We start from the raw sequence: 19,190 nt of genomic DNA, 5'->3' as shown, positions 1-19,190 counted from the left end.
CCTAATGTCTCCCTTGACATCACCTCACTTTTGGCCTTTGGTTGAGCGCACGCCCCTGTGAGGAAGGCTCTGGGTTATGTCCCCTGGCCGAGACACACACCAAAGTCTATAAAAGTGGTAGTTTCTACTCCTGCGTAGCGCTCAGCATACAGGGAGTAGGACGACTGGTTCGCCCGTTGTCAGTATGCTTCAGTGTTATAGCACTATAAAAGGGCAATAGTTCCACTATACAAGACACAACATGAATATACTACAGACCATAGCTGTTAATAGGACGTTAATAAATCAAACAAACAAACAAATGAAAAACAAAAATTAAAAAATCTAATACTAAGGTTCAACTTTAAAGTTAATTCTATTTCGTAAAAACCTTTTACAGATTTGAACAAACTTTGCAATACTTTGTATCGGGTGACTGTCAAGGCCTCTTGGGCTTCTTGTTATTTCATCCTTCTCTGCTTTATTCGAGTTTGATTAAGTATTCATCAAATGTTTTGGGAATGGATTTTAAAGGCATGCAGGTAGGGCGTTAGAATTGTACCTGCTGCCCCTATTGCATGATCGTAAAAGGCGACTTAATTTAGGATCTTATCTTTTCTCTTCTTCCTAACTGACTTTATCTTTCCTAATGCCTCCCTTGGCACCGCCTCACTTTTGGCCTTGAGTTGAGCGTTCGCCCCTGTGAGGAAGGCTCTGGGTTCTGTTCCCTGGCCGAGACACACCAAAGTCTATAAAAGTGGTAGTTTCTGCTCCTGCTTAGCGTTCAGCATACAGGGAGTGGGACGACTGGTTCGCCCGTTGTCAGTATAATGTGACCGGGTGGGGTGTGTTGCTTGGTGTCTTCGGCAGCATGCTTCAGTGATATAGCACTATAAAAAGGGCAAAAGTTCCACTATACAAGAAGACACAACACGAATATACCGCAGTCTCCCAAAACACGCACCTCGCACAACATACACGCAACACTACGCATACATGGGAGGCCGTCCTTACATGACCATAGCTGTTAATAGGACGTTAATAAATCAAACAAACAAAAAAATCATACACGTTAGAAATTGAATTATTTTTAATATGATTTTTCACATTTTCTTCCGTTTATCGGATTTTACAAGAAAATATTTATTTGGTTGGGCGAAACCTTTAATAAGAGGACGTTAATATAATAAACCTAATTGTAACACACACTTTATTTTTGGGTTTTGCCAAATAAGAATTTCAACAAGCGTTGTACAAAATTCGTCTTTTTTACAGGCAATGGCAAATCAGTAGGTGTTCTACAGATGTTGATGTCATTGTTGCCGCGAAGCCAAGCGTTGATATCCCTGTAAATTCCTGTGTATTTCTTCTTTAGCTGAGGATCATGAACACGTCTACATAGCTCACAAAAACCTTCATACACCACTTCTTCAGAAACGTAATTCCTTTTCCACCAGAAGTAGGAAGATGCTTCAGTTATATTTGTGGAGAGATTCCACATGTGCGCTGTCAATTCTTTAGTAGTAGGATATGTTGATGTGTCCAGATAGGATTTAGGAGGCAGAAAAATATCATACTGCGTCTGTCCACGGCCGATTGGTATTGCACTTGTTCGGATCCAGTAAGCTTTAAACATTTTTTCTGTTACATAATCTCTACAGATGGAATTTTCAAAAGCCAAAGCAAATTTATAGTTATTTAATTTATATAAACAATTTCCATATTCAGACTTGGGACAAATTAACTTTCCGCAATCGCCATATACATCGGTGTCGTACAAGTGATTCAACACTTCAATATATTCCATTCTTTTACTTGCTATAGGACAATGTGAAACAAAAATGACGGATTTGTTGAGTTGAGATGACCATGTTGATAATGTTTCAATCTGGTTTTGTTTATTAGCCGGAATGGAATGAAACCTCCCGTACGTGTGTAGTATGTCTGCATCTCTCCTATAACTTATTGTCCAATTGAAAAGATTTCTCCACCTTTGCATCTTTTCCGATTCAGGATGCAGTGTCGGCGGTTCCATAGAATGATAGACCCAGAGCTGTCCCCGAAATTTCTTCAGTGGGCTATTTTCGTATAAAGTTGGAGCATGAAATACAACAACGTCATTTTCTTTATTTGTCATCCCGTCCACCAAATGACATTTGAATTTACAATCACGAAATGGATTACCTATATCTGCTTGTTTTCTGTAAAAATATATAGGGATGGATTCATTAACATCCTGGCGGACGACCTGCTGACCGCTGAAGTGCAGACGTGGAATGTTTTCTAGTTTGTTGGTGAGGATCCAATATATAACCAAGCTGATTATGATGACTCCTGTAGTTTTTTTCTGTCTGAAAAAATAATGGCAGATCTTATTTTTTTTGTTACTTTCATATTTACTACTTAACTTACGCTTTGTAGGCCATCTGACCTATATTCCTCGTGTTTCTTCCGTCGGCGTTCGCCGTCACTAAACTTTTCATATTTTAAACTTCTTTTTACCTGCTGCAATTTGCCAGTTTACAATAATATTCCAAGGGGAGAGTCATCAGGGACCCCCGATTTCTTTAAAGCAATTTTGTTTAAAAGGACCTTGCTAGTTTTATATATGTGAAGGGAATTAGATGATACTATTTGTTGAATTTGCTAGAAAAAGGTTACCATGTAAAACCGATTTTGTCAATTTGGTCCCGTCTCCCAGACCCTGGGTGTCAGTAAGGGAAAACAAAGTTTAACCACTATCTCTTACTGATAATTCTGACAACATTTGACTCAATAACTATAGCTAACACATAATGATAATGCTCAAAAATATGTTTTCTTTATATAAACTTTAGTAAATTTGACCTTCTCCTCAGGGGGAAACGTGAGACCCCAGGGTCATATAATTCACAATTTTGTAAATTTTAAGTTTTAGCCTATTTGACAATTTTGGCCCTATCCCTCAGGCCCTTGAGGAGCTAGGGCCATATAATTCAAAATTTTGTTTGACCCTTGGTCATGGACAAGATTTCTTGAAAACTTCAACGAACTTGGTTTCATGAAGAAAAAGTCGAATATGTAAATAGTTTATCGCCATACGACAGACAACAGACAAAAGGCGATGAGAATAGGTCACTTAAGACTTGAGTCACGGGTGACCTCATAGAATTTAATAAAAGAATGACGGAAAAACACTTTGGTGATTAGAGATCAACGAAAGGATATCAAAACATCCGTAAACCTAACATAAAATAAATCAGAAAGAAAAATTGCAAAAAAAAATGAAAAATAAGGGTAAACGAAAGTTCTTATTTATGTAGAAGATAATTTGTATTTAGTTGGTACGAATACGAATAAAATTTTGTAAAAGTTAACTTAGTAATGGACGCATATTCGTGTCTTGATCTTGGTGATTTATGTATGAAAAAATGAAAGTACATATATGTATGCAAGTTCGAATTTATGAAGAAGACAAATTAAGACTTAAAGTGCATATTTATGTACACTGTAATTTAGTTGGTACAAATTATGTTTTTATTCCCCGCTTTCTCCGAAACAGGGGATATTAATTTGGGTTTGTCCGTCTGTCTGCAATACTTCGTTTCCTTGCAATAACGGTAACAAATGTAAACCGATTTTCTTTAAGCTTAATGACAAAGTTAAATGCCTTAAGGGCTCGGCCAAGTTTGATCGCGACTATCGATGGACCTTATTTAGCGGAGTAACGGCCCTTTGAATTCCTAAAATCGCCATTTTCTGCAATTTCCGTGCATTAAGTGTAAACGATTAACTTCAAACTTGGTAACAAAGTTAAATGTCCTAAGGGCTTTGCCAAGTTCGATTGTCACTTTTGGCCGACATTATGTAGGGGAACCAGTTTCCTTTACCCCATAATACATGTTTTATCATAAATAACTAATAAAACATCTTCCTTTCGAATAAGACTTCAGTTTATTTTTTATGTTTCAACCAAGGTTAAACTTAACCTCAATAATGTTTACCTAAAATATGTCCTGAAAGCAGGGGATGGAAATTCAACGAATGTGCTCGTTTAACTTAGAAATGAACGTACTTGTCTTGTTCTTAGTGAATTATGTATGGAGGTACGTTTTAATTGTGTGAGTAATTGTGGAAGCAAAAGGATTTTTGGGTAAATGTGTTAATGATACCTTTTTGATATCCGCCACTTCATGTTGATTTTTAACAGATAACTGCAATTCACTATCTGCAAAAAAAAAGAAAAGTTTTAGTTAACAAACTCTTTATTGAATATCCTTAAAATATATAGGGTATATTACGATAATATTCATATTGTAATGGTTTGAAGTGGTTTTGTTTAACATCCTATTATTTAAGGACGGTCTCCAGTCGGGTAAACCAGTCGTCCAACTGCCCTATTGATTAGTGATAAGCAGGAGCAGAAAGTCTCTTGTGTCTACCTTGACACCGACTAACGTTTGGTCTTTTGTTGAACGTTCGCCTCTGTGAGGTAGATTGTGAGTTCTGGCCCATGGCCTAGACACAAAAGTGGTACTTTCTGCTGCTTATCGCTCACTAATAGGGCAGTGGGACGACTGGTTTACCAGGAGCAGAAAGTACCACTTTTGTGTCTCGGCCATGGGCCAGAACTCACAGCCTACCTCACAGAGGCGACCGCTGAGCAGAAGGCCAAACGTGAGGCGGTGTCAAGGGAGACGTTAGGTAGAAAAAATTAGTTAGGAAGAGAAAAGATAATATCCTTACTTTAGTCGCCTTTTACGATCATAGCAATAGGTACAGCAGCACTGGTACACATTTTAGTGCATTGTATGGAGTTTAAACACATTAGAGATAAGTATTACGATGTCTCCGACATGTAGACTTTGTTTCATGTCGTGCGACATAATTATCCCCCGCCCAACGAAGTTGGCGGGGGATATACAAATGGGTTCCGTCCGTCCGTACGAATGGTTTCCGGAGCATAACTCTAAAACCAGTAGAGATATTTCCACGAAACTTCATGCACACATTGGTCTTATGGTCTAGTAGTGCCTTTTGCTATTTTTAGGTTTTCATTTTTTGCATTTTTTCCGTAACCATGAAAACATTGCTGAAAATATCATATTTTTGTACCAGGTTCGTTTCCGGAGCACAGCTGTAAAACCAGCAGAGATATTTCTACGAAACTTCATAGACACATTGGTCTTATGGTCTAGTAGTGCCTTTTGCTATTTTAAGATTTTCATTTTTTGCACTTTTTTCTGTAACCATGGTTTGTTTGTTTGTTAACGTCCTATTAACAGCTATGGTCATGTAAGGACGGCCTCCCATGTATGCGGTGTGTTGCGTGTATGTTGTGCGAGGTGCGTGTTTCAGGAGACTGCGGTATATTCATGTAAACATTGCTGAAAATATCATATTTTTGTACCAAGTTCGTTTCCGCAGCATAACTGGAAAACCGGTTGAAATATATGCACGGAAGTCCATAGACACATTAGTCTTATGGTCTAGTAGTGCCTTTTGCTATTTTAAGGTTTTCACTTTTTGTACTTTTTAGCTCACCTGGCCCGAAGGGCCGGTGAGCTTATGTCATGGCGCGGCGTCGTCCGTCGTCCGTCCGTCCGTCCGTCCGTCCGTCGTCCGTCTGTCCGTCAACATTTCCTTTAAATCGTTACTAGTCATAGAGTTCTGCATGGATTGTAACCAAATTTGGCCACAAGCATCCTTGGGGGAGGGGGAACAGAACTTGTATAAATTTTGGCTCTGATCCCCCAGGGGCAGGAGGGGCGGGGCCCAATAGGGGAAATAGAGGTAAATCCTATAAATCGCTACTTGTCCTAGAGTTCTGCATGGATTGTAACCAAATTTGGCCACAAACATCCTTGGGGGAAGGGGAACAGAACTTGTATAAATTTTGGCTCTGATCCCCCAGGGGCAGGAGGGGCGGGGCCCAATAGGGGAAATAGAGGTAAATCCTTTAAATCGCTACTAGTCATAGAGTTCTGAATGGAAGGTAACCAAATTTGGCCACAAACATCCTTGGGGGAGGGGGAACAGAACTTGTATAAATTTTGGCTCTGATCCCCCAGGGGCAGGAGGGGCGGGGCCCAATAGGGGAAATAGAGGTAAATCCTTTAAATCGCTACTAGTCATAGAGTTCAACATGAATTGTAACCAAATTTGGCTACAAACATCCTTGGGGGAAGGGGAACACAACTTGTATAAATTTTGGCTCTGACCCCCCGGGGGCAGGAGGGGTGGGGCCCAATAGGGGAAATAGAGGTAAATCCTTTAAATCGCTACTAGTCATAGAGTTCTACATGGATTGTAACCAAATTTGGCCACAAACATCCTTGGGGGAAGGGGAACAGAACTTGTATAAATTTTGGCTCTGGCCCCTCGGGGGGTGGAGGGGTGGGGCCAAAAAGGGGAAATAGAGGTAAATCCTTTAAATCGCTACTAGTCATAGAGTTCTGCATGGAATGTAACCAAATTTGGCCAGAAATATTCTTGGGAGAATAAGAACTGAGTTTGTATAAATTATGACTCTGGTCCCGGGGGGCAGGAGGGGCGGGGCCCTATAGGGGAATTATAGGTAAATCCTATAAATCGGTACTTGTCCTAGAGTTCTACATGGATTGTAACCAAATTTGGCCATAAACATCCTTGGGGGTAGGAGAACAGAACTTGTATAAATTTTGGCTCTGACCCTCCGGGGGCAGGAGAGGGGGGGGGGGCCCCAATAGGGGAAATAGAGGTAAATCCTTTAAATCGCTACTAGTCATAGAGTTCTGCATGCAATGTAACCAAATTTGGCCAGAAACATCATTGGGGGAAGGGGGACAGAACTTGTATAAATTTTGGCTCTGACCCCCTGGGGGCAGGAGGGGTGGGGCCCAATAGGGGATTTAGAGGTTAATATTAAAATTCCTTCAGGAAAGAAACAATGAAGCTGTATTCAAAACATTATTTGGCAACAACAAACCAGGTGAGCGATACAGGCCCTCTGGGCCTCTTGTTTCTGTAACCATGGAAACATTGCTGAAAATGGCAGATTTTTGTGTAAGAATCGTTTCCGGAGCACAACTCTAAAACCAGCAGAGATATTTCCATGAAACTTCATAAACACATTGTTCTTATGGTCTAGTAGTGTTGGCCGTGCAGGTAGGGCGTTAGAATTGTACCTGCTGCCCCTATTGCATGATCGTAAAAGGCGACTAAATTTAGGATCTTATCTTTTCTCTTCTTCCTAACTGACTTTTATCTTTCCTAATGCCTCCCTTGGCACCGCCTCACTTTTGGCCTTGAGTTGAGCGTTCGCCCCTGTGAGGAAGGCTCTGGGTTTTGTCCCCTGGCCGAGACACACCAAAGTCTATAAAAGTGGTAGTTTCTGCTCCTGCTTAGCGTTCAGCTTACAGGGAGTGGGACGACTGGTTCGCCCGTTGTCAGTATAATGTGACCGGGTGGGGTGTGTTGCTTGGTGTCTTCGGCGGCATGCTTCAGTGATATAGCACTATAAAAAGGGCAATAGTTCCACTATACAAGAAGACACAACACGAACATACCGCAGTCTCCCAGTACACTCACCTTGCACAACATACACGCAGCGCACCGCATGCATGGGAGGCCGTCCTTGCATGACCATAGCTGTTAATAGGACGTTAATAAATCAAACAAACAAACAAAGTCTAGTAGTGCCTTTTGCTATTTTAAGGTTTTCACTTTTTGTGCTTTTTTTCTGTAACCATAGAAACATTGCTGAAAATATCATATTTTTGTAGCAGGTTCATTTCGGGAGCATAACTCTAAAACCAGCAGAGATATTTCCACGAAACTTCAGACACATTCTTTTTATGGTCTAGTAGTACCTTTTGCTATTTTTAGGTTTTCATTTTTTTGCACTTTTTCCATTACCATGGAAACATTGCTGAAAATATCATGGTAAATGGTAAATGTTACTTTGCAAAACTCCACCCATCTTTGTGTATATAGTCTAATATAAATGTCAAGGCTATATACCTGATTCAACAATTGCAGCCCCGCTCTACTTGAATTATACTCCATCTCTCTTTAGCTCAACTTCCCTTTTCCTGGTTTTTTCATACACATAAGTCTCCACAATCAAACTTACTTTAGCTTTGATATCTCCATCGGCGGGGGATCTGAAATACTATGTCCTTGTTGTATTTTCAAATCATGGCGGGCCGTCCGTCAACATTTCCTTTAAATCGCTTCTAATCATAGAGTTCTGCATGGAATGTAATCAAATTTCGCCAGAAACATCCTTGGGGGAAGGGGAACAGAGTTTGTATAAATTTTGGCTCTGACCCCCCGGGGGCAGGAGGGGCGGGGCCCAATAGGAGACAGAAACATCCTGCAAGTTGTATGGGGGCAATGAAATCCTTTAAATCGCTACTTGTCAAGAGTTCTGCATGGAATTAACCAAATTTGACCAGAAAAATCCTTGAGGGAAGATAAACAGAGTTTATATAAATTTTGGCTCTGACTCCCCTGGGGGCAGGAGGGGTGGGGCCCAATAAGAAGTAAATCCTTTAAATCGCTACTTGTCGCAGAGTTCTGCAAGGAATGTAACCAAATTTGGTCAGAAACATCCGTTGGGGAAGGGGGAACAGAGTTTGTAAAAAAAATTGCTCTGACCCCTACAGGGTGCTGTAGGGGCGGGGGCCAGATAAGAAATAGAATTAAATCCTTTAAATCGCTAGCAGTCATAGAGTTCTACATGAAATGTAACCAAATTTGACCAGAAACATCCTTTGGGGAAGGGAAACATTGTTCGTATAAATTTTGACTCTGATTTCTTAAGCAGAAAGAATGATCCAAATAGAAAAATTAGAGGTAAATCTTAAATTCCTTCAGAAAAGAAACAATGATCCTGTAATCAGAGCATTACTTCGCATTACTATATCCAGGTGAGCGATAAAGGCCCTCTGGGCCTCTTGTTTTATCATCGTACCTACACAACATTGTATTGTTTTATCAACATAGAAAAAATTACAATCTTTGATTTAGTTCTCACTTGCCTACGACTTATCCTGATATTTAGTTCGGACATTGGCGTGTCGATGAATATCGTGGAACCAAGGGACAGTTGCCCGTGGAATTTAGGCTATTTTTCTCTGTATTCAAGTTTAGTTAGGTCTTGTGAAGATTTGCCACGGTCTTTTATTACGTGGTGGAGCGCGGATATAGGAGAAAGTGCTGTTACCGCAGGTCAAAGGTACACTACTGCTTTAGCACTGTCTATCAAGGATACCACTACGTTCTCTTTACGATCTGATGAGGTATGCTATGTTTTACACGTTTTGATCAAGCTCCGATATGTTTTTCACGGTCCGCCAAGGCTAACTAAGGGTGAAAGTCTGATGCCGGGCTTCTTTTTTAATTTTTTGTTTGTTTGATTAATTAACGTTCTATTAACAGCTATGGTCACGTAAGGACGGCCTCCCATGTATGAGGTGCGTTGCGTGAAAGTTGTGTGAGGTGCGTGTTTTGGGAGACTGCGTTATATTCATGTTGTGTCTTCTTGTATAGTGGAACTGTTGCCCTTTTTATAGTGCGATCTCACTGAAGCATGCCGCCGAAGACACCAAGCAACACACCCCACCCGGTCACATTATACTGACAACGGACGAACCAGTCGCCCCACTCCCTGTATGCTTAGCGCTAATTAAGCAGGAGCAGAAACTACCACTTTTATGGACTTTGGTATGTCTCGGCCAGGGGACAGAACCCAGAGCCTTTCTCACAGGGGCGAACGCTCAACTCAAAGCCAAAAGTGAGGCGGTGCCAAGGGAGGCATTAGGAAAGATAAAGTCAGTTAGGAAGAAGATAAAAGATAAGATCCTACATTTAGTCGCCTTTAACGATCACGCAATAGGGGCAGCAGGTACAATTCTAACGCCCTACCTGCTTTTTTGGAGCAAATGGAACAAATTATTTTTTTAATAATAAAATGTGTTAAAAGAAAAGAAATCTTAACTATATTTGGTACAAATATATAATTATTATAGCCAAGTGTTTCTATGCAAATTATTTTTTCTGTATTGTTTCTCACTTAATATACCTTTTGCAATAATAGCTATGGTATAATTTGATGGTTTAAATGTGTTTGATAATGACTATTTCTATTTATTAATACAAATAACTCCACGAAGTAGCAAATATATACCAGGCCAGGCAATGATACTCCATCATATATTGCTTGCAACGTAAGACCGTAATAAGACGTAACACGCCGTGTCAAGTCGGGCTTTCAACCATGTGCCTTGACAGAACGCATCGAAACGCCAATCATGCACCTTGGTTTGCCGTCAAAACCTTGAGAAACCTGTACAAAATGTGCAGCCAATCTGCATCAACCGTGATACAACGTGGAAAAAACGCAACAGAACATCACAAAACTTGTAAGTTGTTATTACTTGTAGTGGCGTTCGCCATCTGTACCGTGACTGCCGTGGCAATTTTTTTGACAGTTTAAAAATCTGGCACGGCATCCACGGTATTCACGACCGCTTACGTTTGTCTATCACGTCCGTCTGCGTTGGCTCACGTTGTCTCGCGGTCACCACGTTTTGTCCACGGTGGTCTGGAACGGGGCTGCTGTGGCAGTCGGGAACATAGTGTAAACCTAGCATTAGAGAAAATACGTTATCCCCTGTGTGGTTATGACCAGCATTATTTAAGCGTTCTTCCCTGTGTGAAATGATAAGCCAGCGTTACTAAATTACCCAGGACACGGATATCCGCAATTTTGCCGGTGTAATTGTTTTCTATCTCACTCTAGGGAAAAGACAAACTACACGATACTTTTGCACGTGCTCACAAAAGAACAGAAAAGAAAAAGAATCATTAACCCATTTTTGGGTGAGGCAGGAGATTGCCTCCCTCGTGATCAGATTCTTAAGCTTTCAAACACTCGGCAAAGTGTCGTGTTTTACAACTTAAGAATCTTATTCCTCCTGTCTCGCCCAAAAATAGATGAAAGATTCTATTAAATATCCTTGATATACTCATATCGACTTCCAGATCAGTAATATATATTAGAAGGTGTAATGATCTTAAGTAATTTGGTATGTTAATGGCAAAAGGCAATTCTTCGCTATAGGCACATGTTATGGGTGACTGGTGTTTTGAAGATCAACTTTGACAGCTGACAATATTAAAAAAAAAAAAAACGCTGTTAAGCACAAAATGCAGCGTAGTACCACTTGGTTGGATGATGCTCAACCTTCTATCGTAATTGCCCACGTAATAGATTGTCCTTTTTAGGCGATCCCTATCTGGATACATGATGTTTCTAATGTGGTTATGTTTAACAAAAACGTTCAAATGAAATGTAATTGCTCATCTCGAGACAAAAGATAAAAACGAACGGAACGCCATCATGCTTCGTCCGGAAAATTTTCTCCACGTTCCACATCTGCCATCTTGAAAACATATTTTGAACTTCTGTTCAAGTTCTACCGGTGTGATTTATCTGAAACTTGTCTGGCATGCTCCCGACTAAGTGTTGATTTTTCAGGTCGACACACCTTAGTTTATACAGGGGTACGTTCTGCCACCGTTCGGCATAAAGAAATTAAAACGGGCGACTGGTTCACCGGTCCTTTCTCATTGTAATGTAACCAGGTAGCGTATTCTGGTTATTGTACCTGACGCAATACTTCACCAAATTAGCATTTTGATACGAGAAAGTCTTCCGCTATTGCAAGGGGATACATCGCGAAGGCGAAAATATAATCAACCATCCGACGAATAAGTAATGGATTAATTTCCGAAAAACCTGTCCATTATTAGAGAGAATGGATTATCGTACCGAGCCCGCAGGGCGAGGTACACATCCATTCTCTCTAATAATGGACAGTTTGAGGAATTTATCCTACTTAAAACCCATCATACCACTACTCACTACCTTGCGTACCCTGTTTGAGAAATGGGACATCCCATTTCAGGAATTGCACAGGTGTTCACTCACCTGTGACAAAATAATGGACTAACAATGTTGAGATGCATGCACAGTTCATTTAGTTTTACACCTTTGGAGGTACAACAGTGTTTTTTGAACATGTCGGATAGTGATATTTTCCTTACTCGGCCATCATTTACATGTAGGGATGTACGCAGCTGTGATTCAGATTGTTTGCCTGTTTGAAGTGACCTATTTATTCGCACAAGGACAGGTGCATTGTCTAACTTTACATCAAATACATACAAGCAAGGTGAGTTTTCGCTACAATTTAAACATAACTGTTTTTCCTAAAAAAATCTACCATACGCATGTTATAGATATGATAAAAAAACCCATATCTGATTGCTATGATAGCATTGCACTGGAATACAATGAAACCTGTCTAATCCGACACCACGTGGGTGTTTGGTCAGATTATTCAGGGTGTAGGAAAGTCAGATACTGTTGTATACTATTGTTGCTATTGTTGAATACGGAACAGTTACAGATAGGATAGGGAAAGCAGGTGTCAGATTAGACAGGTTTCGCTCTTAAGTATATTATGTTTAACCATAATCATCAGATTATATGTTATAAGGGTTGTGAGATATCTGATCTAAAAGACTGCATATTATCCCACCTCAGTCAAGAATCTAGAGTTCCTATTCCTCGTCAATTACAAGTTTTAAAAAGATGTAACAAATAATAATACAAGAATCTAATTATGTTTTTTTTTTATTTTCAGAACAGTAACAGCTAGGAAGGGGAAGTAATAATTTCGATGGAGGAGTGAACTTAAATGTAAAATTTTGGATAGTCAAATAAACATGTTTAGTTTTCCATACAGCAGCGTTTTTTTTTCCTTTGTTCAAAATAGACTGTCCATTATTTTGGGGAATAATGGACAGGGGCCCTATAATAATGGACAGTGAGTTACATAATGGACTCCTAGGTGTCCATTATGTAATATAATGGTCATATACAACAAAGGAAACTTTACTAGCTGGGTTTTAATTAATGTAAATACACATTTTAAACCAATCCAATACATAGACAAAGAAGTAAGAAATACAATTTCCTTACACACATGTACAAGAAAAGTGATTTTCCATGCGTTGTACATTTTACTGTATGAATAGAACGCTATAACGAGCAATCATCCGTAACTACAATTACCAAGATACGCCTGAACGTGTTTAACGACTGTAATATTAAATGTTAAAATACACATGCATTATTTCGCTCACAAAACTACTTACACATATGTTTCAGTCTAGTGCCTTTGAAAACAACATATGTTTATGAATATGGTATGTGTGAATTTGTTACGAATGGGAGAATAAGATATAACACAAGCCCCTACATGGTGTAGCACGACAACGTCGTCATCAAATGATAAAATTCACGTATAAACATGGGACACAAGCACATAAATACAGGGTTATTATGAATATTTAGTGATTGTTTGATATTTTTAGCCCACCATCATCAGATGGTGGGCTATTCAAATCGCCTTTTGTCCGTGGTCCGTCGTTCGTCCGTCCTTCCGTCCGTCCGTCCGTTAACAATTCTTGTTACCGCTATTCCTCAGAAAGTGCTGAAAGGATCTTTCTCAAATTTCATATGCAGGTTCCCCTAGGACCCTAGTTGTGCATATTGCATTTTGGGACCGATCGGTCAACAAGATGGCCGACAGTCGGCCATCTTGGATTTTTATAGTTGAAGTTTGTTACCGCTATTTCTCAAAAAGTGCAGAAGGGATTTCTCTCAAATTCCATATATAGGTTCCCCTAGGACCCTAGTTGTGCATATTGCATTTTGGGACCAATCGGTGAACAAGATGGTCGACAGGCGGCCATCTTGGATTTTGATAGTTAAAGTTTGTTACCGCTATTTCTCAAAATGTGTTGAAGGGATCTTTCTCAAATTTCATATATAGGTTCCCCTAGGTCCTTGTTTTGCATATTGCATTTTGGGACCAATTGGCCGACAGGCGGCCATATTGGATTTTGATAGTTGAAGTTTGTTACCGCTATTTCTCAAAAGTGCTGAAGGGTTCCCTAGGACCCTTTTGTGCATATTGCATTTTGGGACCAATCGGTCAACAAGATGGCCGACAGGCAGCCATCTTGGATTTTGATAGTTGAAGTTTGTTACCGCTATTTCTCAAAAAGTACTGAAGGGATCTTTCTCAAATTTCATATACATGTTCCCCTAGGACCCTTGTTGTGCATATTGCATTTTGGGACCGGTCGGTGAACAAGATGGCCGACAGGTGGCCATCTTGGATTTTGATACTTAAAGTTTGTTATCGCTATTTCTTAGAAAGTACTATAGCGATCTGTCTCAAATTTTATATATAGTGTGTTTGAAAAAGTTTGAAAAGCAGGGAAAAGATCCCTGTTTCCATTGTCAGACCCAGATCATTCTTTGGTGGGCGCCAAGATCCCTCTGGGATCTCTTGTTGTATAATGATTTCTACACATCTACGTATGTACCTACATATATTCATAATATGGTACACCTGTATAAACCTTAAAATACTCCACTGCCGACAGACAGAGCATAAATGGGACCCATCATTTGAACAATAATTGGTGTTTCATAATGTATTTACATATGTATATTTCTAATTAACTCAAACCAATAAAATAAAATTGATTTTGCTTTCGGTGCGTTCGCAATCAGTACTGCATTCCATATAGGACATAATGCCACGTAATGTTTTTGGAATGGAATTAATTTAAAATATTTATTTTTTGAAGTGAAATAAGATAAAAAAAAGCTTAGACTTTTCGATGGTGGTAGTGGTGTAAAGTAAGTAACTTTTTTAACTGAAGAAACATACTAAATCGTCTGGTCCTGTTTTTGATAGAGAATGAATTATCATTTGTCAGCGGTGGAGCATCCTTAAGGCAATGAACTGTTGGTCATAACGAGCTGATTTAACTTCTATTGTTTGTTAAATTTCATGACTGACATGTTCAACATTATAAAGTAAACTAATGTACATTCATTACACGAGTAATGCATGATTTTTGTTAATGTGGAACCCTTGCAAAACCCTCTCTAAAAAAACATCATTATTAGAATCTTATTCTGACTAATAACATTACACCTCAATGATACAAATAAACATACAAAGCTATTACATCACATATTTATGTAGTTTTAACAACTATACCTATCAGGAGACAACACAAAAAGATCTTCACACAACACTCGTTAATACTTTTACACTTTTAAGAAGCGAGCAAAATACAACCATATCAAAGAGAATTTTGCCATTGTGACGTCTTGTTATATGACGTCACAATCACTGTTGAGGTTGATTAATATAATCTCTCCCTACTCAGATGGTGTGACAACAAAATCTCAAACCCTGGAGTAATTCATGAATGTCCAACCCGAGGCTTTTCACCCCTCATAGGTAGGAAACGATTATTTCCCCCTATATTAAGAAAGAATAATAAAGATAATAGCCTTTTGTTCCGTCGATCGCACGTCAATATTGATGACGTCACGTAATTATTTTACCGAAGCTGTCATACCCTTGGTGTTGACAGAGAAATTTCTCATGGCTAACATCTGCTTAACAGAAATCATATGATCATTGCATGGTTTCGTATATATTGTACTTATGCGAGCTCTGAAAAGGATAGTGATTATCCGGTTGAAGTTTAGTGTGGCTCATTGATTAGGAGATGAGAAAAGTACAATGTGTTATATAAACTTAACGTAACACTTTTGTTTTCGTTCTCCAAACTTGTAGGCTGGGTTCTGTCCCTCTGCCGAGATACATCAAATTCTATAAAAGTGGTAGTGTCTGCCCCTGCTTAGCGCTCAGCATTAAGGTACATGTAGTGAGACGATGTTTAAGCTTGTTCGTTTTTACGTTTATTAAATTTCTCCAAACTAAGATCATTAATAGTATAATATTAATTGAGTTCTTTGGCTATTCTAAAAATAGAATATCGATGAGAAAATACCCAGATGTTGTTATGCAACAGTTCAAATATGTTGCATTTGATCATGGTTTTCCACATGTGGTTTAAGGTTCATGTAATGGCTTTAAACAGTGATATTTTGCAAGCCTAAATCTCATTACTGTGCTGCAATTGAACAGAACTAATTTCATTAATTGTTGGTATATACCCTGGCTAACTGTCAGTCTTACTGTTGATATGTAATTTGTGAAGCTGCGTGTAAAATACAGTAAAATATGAGAAAATTGTATATTTCTGGAGAAGACATAGAACTTGTGTGAATTGCATTGATGGAACCAAATAATCATGCCATCGTGTTCAGTTGTGAATATGCCAGGTACTCTAACAGTTTGTTTTGGCAAAATCGGACCAGCAAATAGCGCAGGAGCCTAGTGTAGTAAATGCAAATGGCTGCTATAAATGGCGGATCGAAAATATCGCATATAAGAAGCCATCTCAATTGATACAAATGTTTTTATAGACACCATAAGGTACTCTGAACATAACAAGAAGACTCTTCACGAAAAAAAATAGTTCAAACAATCTGTTTGGGGCGAAAAATGCAAATTTCCGGAAAGAGCCTCAAAGTCCACATTTTAACTTTTTTTTTTTCGTAAATAATTCTTCTTGTCATGTTCAGAGTACCTTATAGTGTATATAAGAGCACTTGTATCAATTAAAATGTCTTCTTATATGCTATATTTGTGATCCGCCATTTAAAGCAGCCATTTGCATTTTCAACAATAGGCTCCTGCGCTATTCGCTGGTCCGATTTTGCCAACAAACTGTTGGAGTACCTGGCATAGTCACTACTGAACACGATAGCATGTTTATTTTTGGTGCCATCAATGCAATTCACACGAGTTTTTCTATGTCTTATCCAGAAATATACATTTTTCTCTTATTTTACTGAAATTTACAAGCAGCTTCACAAATTACTTTATCAGCAGTAAGACTGACAGTTAGCCAGGGTATATACCAACAATTAATGAAATTAGTTCTGTTCAATTGCAGCACAGTAATGCGTTTTAGGCTTGCAAAATATCACTGGTTAAAGCCATTACATGAACCTTAAGACATGAACCAAACTTCTCTTACTAAGTATGTTTAGCAATTCAAAATGTTAAGTTGTTTGTTCAAAGAATACACCAAATAAAATGAAATAGTATACTTAGTATAACAATTGTAAACTTGATATAAGGATACACTTACCTCGACCTTATAAGTTCTGAAACGTGTGCAGGTAATTGATAGAAAATCTAGGACAACCCTCACTGACTCTCGGTACACACAAATACGCCTGATATTATCCACTTATTTAGACGTTTGGCTTCACGCACAGCAGGCATCCAGTCATCCGTTGAAGGGACAGCTCTCGTATCCACAGGTAGCTATGTATTACAGGTAAACACAAAGTTAATACTACAATTATATCTTATGTCAATTTCAAATTATTACTTTATTATGATACTAATGGAATGTTTGCGTCATTCTTATTAGCAATTATCAACCAGATATTAGTCGTTTGGACAATATGTTTATAAACCACAAAGTTTAAATTGCATTGGCAGAACCATGTTTATCTGTTTCAATAGTTTGCGTTATATGTATTTTGTAAAAATTTGTTCATTTTGATAGTGTATATCCAAAGATAATGATTCGGCTCGAAATTGCCTTAGCTGTCTCTTTGGACCTTAAAACTAAAACAAACATTCATTTGGAGCACTTTAATGAAAGTCACATGGAAAAAGCTTAAACACCAGTTAGTGAAATCCTCAAATTTCCAACAGTCCACAGTATTTGAAGTGGATTAAAATAGCGACATGATATTTCTAGAATACATCGTATATTGTTCTACCAGTAGTTATTAATGTTGAAGTCTAAATCAAGTAAAGTCGTTTTTATTTATTCGTTGTTATTGAAATTCTGATGACAATATTTCTGACACGTACGTCCTGTATTACATCATTTTTGTGTCTCCGTATACTAAACGAACGCTTTTCTGTTGTAATGTGTATTTCACTGAAGGTTTTCTTTCAAAGACACAAATCAGCGTTCACATTTTAATGAATGGGGGTTATTTTATTTAAGAACAGACACACTTAACAATATGTGGGTGTTTGTTTAATAAAAAATGAGAGTATTGAGTAACAATCACACTACTCAATTATTATTGTAGTGTACGCTAGTTTTTACCTGTATTTGTGTTAAACCGTACGCAAAAATTGTTACATGTACAAGGATTGCGTCCTAGAACAGTGGGTTGGTCTTGGAGTTCGTGTCTGATCGACGTAAGAAATGTCTAATGACCAGTGCTATACAGGTGAGCGGGACAATAGATGCATTAACACTCTTGGTTAGGTGAGGAAAGGCACCAGACTGGAACAGCAGAGGTGTGACGTCGGCGGGTGGGCACGGGATGTCGCCAGGTGCGCCGCAAGGGTGTTTGGGAATGCCGGAGCCTCTGGTTTATTTTCCTAATGGCACAGAGTGTCAGTAAATAGTATCTAGCATTTACGCCGGCACCCACATAATAGGTCGCACTTCTCCCAACGTCAGCGTTGTTGTGTTATTTTGTAAAAGCATAATAAATGTTTGAAATTGATGGTCAAGTGTTGCATATTCTGTCACAATCACTCCCAACTCTAACTATTGAAACTCGAAGAGCCTCAATGCCAGTTTACGCTAGAACCCGGAGGAACAACAGCGAAGAAAAACGACCGTTACAAAATTGGTGGCAGCGGTGTACGGCGTAAATATGACGTCAAGACTACAAGAGTTGTATGTGACTATTGACAACCTGCAATCGGAGATTGACCAAATGAATATTTTACCCCGGAACGCACCGGCGTTGTCACTGGCGCAAGCGGCGTCACCGTTGTTATTGCCGGCGCAAGCAGCGTCATCGGCGTCATCTCCGGCGCATGCGGCGACATCGGCAATGTTAAAGCGTGGCATTGATTCGGCGGTACCGTCGACGCCAGGTAGGCGTACCGAGGTGACGAAATGATGCTAGAAACGAGGGCGCAAGGCCAAAGACATATCATTATCTGTCGTACCGCCGTAATTTCAGTCAAGAAACAGGAGCGCCAGTGGAAACAGAAACGGCAGCAGATTATACACCGAAACAAGAACCAGCAGACAATAGTATTAAGATGCGCGGAAAGGTCTCACTAATGGATTCGCGATTGCCGACAGAGCAGCATCGGCAACAGCATAGGTATATTGGCGATAGACTACTTGACTCATTTTGAAATGTGTGCGTCTATAAATCATTGGTCCAACATTGATAAAGG

At 39.2% G+C, this 19,190-nt stretch overlaps 1 protein-coding gene and 1 long non-coding RNA gene across 2 annotated transcripts; one reads left to right on the top strand and one right to left on the bottom strand.

The window, feature by feature from the left end:
* Nucleotides 1-1,142: 1,142 nt before the first annotated feature.
* LOC138335718 (alpha-(1,3)-fucosyltransferase C-like) lies at nucleotides 1,143-4,282 on the bottom strand. The gene is made up of 2 exons (XM_069284877.1): nucleotides 4,131-4,282; nucleotides 1,143-2,330 (listed from the first exon to the last, which is right to left on the bottom strand). The coding sequence occupies exons 1-2, from the start codon at nucleotides 4,151-4,153 to the stop codon at nucleotides 1,190-1,192; spliced, it is 1,164 nt and encodes a 387-aa protein (XP_069140978.1). The 5' UTR covers nucleotides 4,154-4,282; the 3' UTR covers nucleotides 1,143-1,189.
* A 7,731-nt stretch (nucleotides 4,283-12,013) lies between these two features.
* On the top strand, nucleotides 12,014-12,752 carry LOC138334713 (uncharacterized). Its single transcript, XR_011210145.1, has 2 exons — nucleotides 12,014-12,179; nucleotides 12,654-12,752. It is a non-coding gene; the product is annotated as an uncharacterized lncRNA (long non-coding RNA).
* Nucleotides 12,753-19,190: the final 6,438 nt, after the last annotated feature.

The sequence above is a fragment of the Argopecten irradians genome, chromosome 11, assembly GCF_041381155.1.
Source record: "Argopecten irradians isolate NY chromosome 11, Ai_NY, whole genome shotgun sequence".
In the NCBI taxonomy this organism is placed as follows: Eukaryota; Metazoa; Mollusca; class Bivalvia; order Pectinida; family Pectinidae; genus Argopecten; species Argopecten irradians.
The sequence above is the reverse complement of the archived record's forward strand: the minus strand, read 5'-3'. Positions and strand labels throughout refer to the sequence as shown.

Excerpts from the sequence above, each read along its gene's own strand:
- LOC138335718 (XM_069284877.1), bottom strand. The coding sequence starts at position 4,153 with ATGAAGTGGCGGATATCAAAAAG. Across the intron at positions 2,331-4,130 it reads AAGTGGCGGATATCAAAAAG|ACAGAAAAAAACTACAGGAG; the intron begins GTATCATTAACA and ends TTATTTTTTCAG.